The sequence below is a fragment of the Sinocyclocheilus rhinocerous genome, unplaced genomic scaffold, assembly GCF_001515625.1.
Source record: "Sinocyclocheilus rhinocerous isolate Xijiao unplaced genomic scaffold, SAMN03320098_v1.1 scaffold2589, whole genome shotgun sequence".
NCBI classification, from domain to species: domain Eukaryota; kingdom Metazoa; phylum Chordata; class Actinopteri; order Cypriniformes; family Cyprinidae; genus Sinocyclocheilus; species Sinocyclocheilus rhinocerous.
The window spans coordinates 428,838-434,716 of record NW_015658508.1 but is presented as its reverse complement, the minus strand read 5'-3'; the positions used below and the strand labels follow the sequence as shown (position 1 = coordinate 434,716).

Genomic DNA, 5,879 nt, shown 5'->3' with positions numbered 1-5,879 from the left:
CACACACACACACACACACACACACACACACACACAAACACTCTGCGGCCCCTCCTCTGGCTTTATAGCGCTTTGTGTTTTTTGTTTTCCGATAATTCCCTTGGCATCTACTAGAGGGAGCCTAACTAACCTGTTTGAATGAGTTTTATCGTTTTTGTCACTTCTAACACACAAGCCCTCACACACACCCATTGGTTTCCTCCGCGTCCTGCCGTCAACATGCCCAGAGGTGCGTTCAATCTCCCCTCCTAATGAAGCATGAGGCCGAAAGGGGAGTTTCTCCAGGCAGGGGCCGAAAATAAGGGATGAATGGATGATAGAGGGGGGCAGTGAAGGAGTGGAGAGAAGGGGGTTGAGCAGGGGCCGTCTTTGATACAGCGCTGGCCCGGGCGGGGGGTAGTGTGTTTTTTAGCCAGAAGATTCACCATTCACACTCCTCTGTCGGTCGCTCGTTTGAAGCGCCTTCACAAAGAGGAGTTTGTGGGCCGGGGGCCAAAAGGGGTTTTGTCATTCACAGAGTCCCTCTCCTCCTCCTCTTTAACCTCTCGCTCATTCTTTCGCTCTTTTGAAATGAGAAGTGCTTTATCGGGCAAGAACGCAGCCAATTAATGTTCAACCAACAGCCCGAATGGCTACAAAACTACACTGTAAAAATGATTTTGTGAAGGTTCGTTTTATAAAGAAAATAGTATTTCAGTCTTTCTACATCAAATGTGACCCTGTGGTCACAAAACCAGTCTTAAGTGTCAATTTTTGGAAACTAATATTGATACATCATCTGAAAGCTGAATAAATAAGCTTTCCATTGATGTATGGTTTATTAGAATCGGACAATATTTGGTCGAGATACAGCTAAAATCTGGAATCTGAGGGTGCAAAAAAATAATAATTTCAAAATAAGTTGTCCAAATGAAGTCCTTAGCAATGCATATTACTAATCAAAAATGAAGTTTTGATATATTTATGGTAGGACATTTACAAAATATCTTCATGGAACATGATCTTTACTTAATATCCTAATGAAAATGTAAATAAGAGTTTTAAGTGAGTGTTCTTTAGGCCTCTTCATTGTTTACGCTTAATAAGAAATTGCATGCCCTTTGTTCAGCCAAACTACAAACTACATTTTGATTTAAATGCATTATTACATATTTTAAGAATTCAAAATCTAAATCGTAATCAACAGTCTACCTAAGCTCTCTTCTGCTCTGCTCAATGATCCTGACAGATGAATTAATAGAAGTATAAAATGCAGGGAAGAGTGCTTCAGTGAAAGTGGTCTGGACTCTGTGTAGTAGAGTCATTGTGTCTGAGACGCTGTAGAAGGACAGAGTTCCTGCTTTGTGATCCAGATACACTCCTATTCTAGAGGAGGGGAGAGCAGGGATTGAGACTTGTTTCTTGTCATGAATGAAACGGTTGTGGGACAATCTCCAGGATATTTTGTTGAAGCCAAGTTTACAGTCATCACGGTTTCCTTTACGACCAATTCCTTTGTAACAAACTGCTACAGCCCAGTCGTTCCCACTGCACTCAACCTCCCAGTAACAGCGGCCGTACAAACCCTCTCTACACAAGATGTAGAGAAACGTATCAAATCGCTCTGGGTGAACAGGATATTTCTGGACTACATCTGAATATGATATTTTCCTGTTATCTTCTGACAGTTTGAGGTTTTTGTGTGCAGTGTTTGGATCCAGGTGAAGTTGACAGAAATCTGAGAAGGATGAATGGACAAAAACAAATATTGAACAAAATTCACTTTGTTTCCAAAACGGTCACATTGTAACCGATCATTTCCACTGATATTTATCAACTGATGAGTGTTTGCTCTACTTACACTGCAAAAAATCATCTGAAGTCTTAGGCTCCTGAGGCTTTACAACATGAACGCATGACACTAAAGAGACAGCAAGAAACAAACTTATGATTAACTTGGTGGTTTAATCCTCTCATTACAGAGCTATGCATCTTAAAAAAAGGCCTATTAATACCTAATTTAATGATGCTTAGTTCCAAAATATAAATAATATATAAATATATAAATCCATCATGTCCAGTTTTTTCACAAAACAAGAAAGGAGATTCTTAAAATGCAGCTCTACTTACACTGCAAAAAATCATCTGGAGTCTTAGGCTCCTGAGGCTTTACAACATGAACACATGACACTAAAGAGACAGCAAGAAACAAACTTATGATTAACTTGGTGGTTTAATCCTCTCATTACACAGCTATGCATCTTAAAAAAAGGCATATTAATACCTAATTTAATGATGCTGAGTTCCAAAATATAAATAATATATAAATATATAAAATATATAAATCCATCATGTCCAGTTTTTTCACAAAACAAGAAAGAAAATTCTTAAAATGCACTTAACAAAAGCAGTCAAAAGTTTCATATATAATTTAGCTTACAATATGCAAAGAAGTGGAAAATATGTTCAAATACTCCATTTAATGTCAAAGAACTTTATATGAAAACAAGCTTATATATAAATAAGGTTTTACAAAATCTGCTATTTTCACTGTTTGAATGTAGCAAAACACTCACAGATGTAGATGTTACAGAAAACATCTGGCTCATTTTGCATTTTCTTTCGTCACTGCCCATCAGTATTAGGCATAAAATAATGTACTCAGAATAATTTATGAAGATGGGCTGAGAATTGAGTTAAAGGGATAGTTCACCCAAAAATGAAAATTCTATAAAAAGCGCCCATCCATTAAAAAAAAAGTGTCTCACACGGCTCACACATAACACACACACACCAACCACTGTAACATCTGATTTCGGAAAATGTAATGATAAACCAAGGGAATCATGTCTTTGTGGTGTTTTTTTCTGGTGATTAAGGGATTAGACTTCTTCAATTTACAAATGGTTGTTAAAAGAAAACAAATTCTAGAAATGCATCATATTTTTTGAGAAACTTTGACATGCTCAAGCACCCCAAAATTAGTAAGAAATTTCTGGATTTCATTCATGACTGACAATACAACATATTAAAACATTCAAACCTTCTTGAGATATTCTGGCTGTTTGCTGTTGACAGACGTCCTCCAAAACCTCTCTGAATGCTGAGATTGAAATGTCTTTAAAAGACAGATGAGTGTGTTGAGTGAAGCTGGGAACGTCTTCAAATGTGGGTAAAACACACGCAGACTGACAGCTCTGAAATGAGACAAATAATTCAGACTTAATTTGTGAAGCACAACTAATCTTTTCCAAAACATGAAACAAGTATTAGTGCTTCATTTTTAGATTCTCAACATTTCTGCATCATTACCTTCAGACAATGGATCTGATCATCAGTAATCAGAAGTTTCTCAATCTCTGTTTGTCTTTTTCTGAGTTCTGTCAGCTCTCGATCCAGATGTTTGTGAAGCTCCTCTGCTCGATCTATCTCAGTCTTCTCCTGAGCTCTGATCTGCTCTTTAATCTCAGAGCGTTTCTTCTCCAGAGAGCAGATGAGCTCAGTGAACACCTTCTCACTGTTCTCCACGGCCTCTTGTGCTGAACTCTGTTGGAGACAGAAAATTGTGATCACGCAGATCATTGTCGTGACTCAGCTCTTTTTAGTAAATCCTTCCAAACTATTTTTTTTTTTTACATTTTTGGAGCTTGAAAGCCTCAGGTCACCATCTACCTTTATTGAATTTAAAATATCTGTGTTTCCAACCAACATTAGTTTGTAATACAAGTATAAAACAAAAAAAATGCTTAAAAAACATACTTTAAGGAGCTTCACAGCTTCACTGAGTTCCTGCTGACCTCTCTCACGTTCCTCGATCAGCTTTTGACACGCCACCTTGATCTCTTTTAACTCTTCCTGAGGATGTTAACATAAAAAAAACGAAACAAAAGGTAAAAATAGACATTCCTGTTTGATAAAAAAGTTTAACAAGGTGAATCAAAATTACAGCCTATACATTTATGTAATATAAAAATAATCATTACTTACACTATTTGTATTAAAAAAAATTTTTTTTCATTGATAGATAAATATATACCTTTTTACTAGTCCATTCTGAATCCACAGACACCACTCTGTGGCCATCATGGTTATCAATCATACACAAATAACAAACACATTGACCATCATCCTGACAGTAAATATCTAGAGGTTTTTCATGACGGAGGCAGATGTTCTCCTGAATGCTTCTGGAGGCTTCGACTAGTTTGTGCTTCATAAACGCAGGAGATTGATAGTGAGGCTGCAGGTGAGTTTGACAGAAGGAGGCCAAGCACTGCAGACAGGACTTTACAGCTCTGTTCTTCTCTGTAGTGCAAACATCACACTCCACAGCAGCCGTTTGTAGAGACGTCTTCTGCAGCGTCTCCATCATCTCTGCTATCAGAGTGTTCTTCTTCAGTAGAATTGTCTTTCGAAGTTGTAAATAAAAATTAGCTTTTGGAACGTTTTACAAGAAAATTTTATTTTTGACTTTATACCTCAAAATGTCACTTTTTTTCTCGTCAGCATGTAGGCCTAGTAGTGATGGGAAGTCCGGTTCTTTTCCGCGAACCGGTTCTTTCGGACAGTTCGTTTCAATAAACCGGTTCAAAAAACCGGTTCATCTGTTATTTTACGCCCTAACGTACTGACGTCATTCGCGATGACGTAATGATATCAAATCTGTCCTCCTGGGCCGGGATGACCTAACAGAATCTTCAACTGAACAAAGTACACAGATTAGATACATTCGTAAATTCCAGCATATAACACAGATTTGAGCTACTTTACATTGGCTTCCAATTCACTACAGGGTTGATTTTAAATTACTTATTTTAGTATATAAAGTCTTACATAATCTGGCTCGCTCTTATTTAATTGATCTTTTGCATTTACATAAACCTCAAAGGAATCTAAGGTCATCAAACCAGATCCCTAGGACAAGATTAAAACTGAGTGGTGACCGGGCATTTTCAGTGTTGGCCCCAAAGCGTTGAAATAGCTTGCCTTTACCTATATTTACCCAATATAGACTTTTACCTATATTGGGTTCTTTTAAAAGAAATTTGAAATTGTATTTATTAGAGTTAGCCTTTGGCTCAACATATCGAGTAAACAAAGTGGGTCTCCTTCTTTGCTATGATGTTTGTTTTACTTGCTTATTTATTTATTACTCTCTTTTTCCTTCTGTGCTGTTGGTCTCCTTTTTACTAGTTACTATTGTACAGCACATTGGTCAACCTTACATTGTTTTAATTGTGCTCTATAAATAAATAAAACAAACAAACAAACAAACATTCATCTTTTTTTTTAAAGTAAAATAAAACATATTATATTTAAAATATTTAAAAATAAAAATGATATTATCACACTTTCTGATGTTTAACAAAATACTTGGGTAACATGCTTTTCGTCCTCTTGAAAAATTACACGCTTGCGCAGTATCATCAGCTCATCGGTTCTCAAATCGGACGCGTCCTAAAGAAACGGTTCTCGGTTGAGTGTACCGGTGATCCGAAAACCGATGCAACCGGTTCTTGACTCGAAAACGAGAACCGCTCCAGCAGTGGGAATGTACGTTCGTTATCCGGCTCGCTGCACACTTGCTGCTTTTCATCATCAGCTCTCTCTTCACAGCAGTTCAGTCAGTGTACTGTTTGAGTAAATGAATTACTCCGGGATACTGGTTTATTTCGACTCACAGGGAGTGTCAGCCAGGTTAAAAAAAGTGAATAACTTAAGTAATTTGTGGATTAATGCTTACTGGAGACGCGAACCGTTTCAAACGATTCAGTCCGATTGGGTGAACTGGTTCAACCGGTTCACTAAGAAGAACCGGTTAAATCGAACGATTCGTTCGCGAACCGGACATCACTAACCCACAGTGCTCCCATTCTCCCTCTTGTTCGCTGTCGTCGTTA

At 37.6% G+C, this 5,879-nt stretch overlaps 1 protein-coding gene across 4 annotated transcripts in view; it reads right to left on the bottom strand.

Moving 5' to 3' along the window:
• Positions 1–1,038: 1,038 nt before the first annotated feature.
• The window catches only part of LOC107722272 (E3 ubiquitin/ISG15 ligase TRIM25-like), a 10,746-nt gene continuing 5,905 nt past the window's right edge, over positions 1,039–5,879 (bottom strand). For 2 of the 4 annotated variants that reach the window (XM_016530554.1, XM_016530555.1), the window contains exons 3-6: positions 3,292–3,525; positions 3,023–3,176; positions 1,841–1,900; positions 1,039–1,717 (exon numbers count right to left, since the gene is read on the bottom strand). In XM_016530554.1, the coding sequence (XP_016386040.1) occupies positions 1,188–1,717; positions 1,841–1,900; positions 3,023–3,176; positions 3,292–3,525 (978 nt within the window). In that variant the 3' untranslated portion in view covers positions 1,039–1,187. Of the gene's footprint in view, positions 1,718–1,840; positions 1,901–2,109; positions 2,170–3,022; positions 3,177–3,291; positions 3,526–3,738; positions 3,835–4,015; positions 4,352–5,879 lie in introns of all 4 variants that reach the window. The other 2 variants (XM_016530553.1, XM_016530552.1) reach the window with 2 other exon arrangements.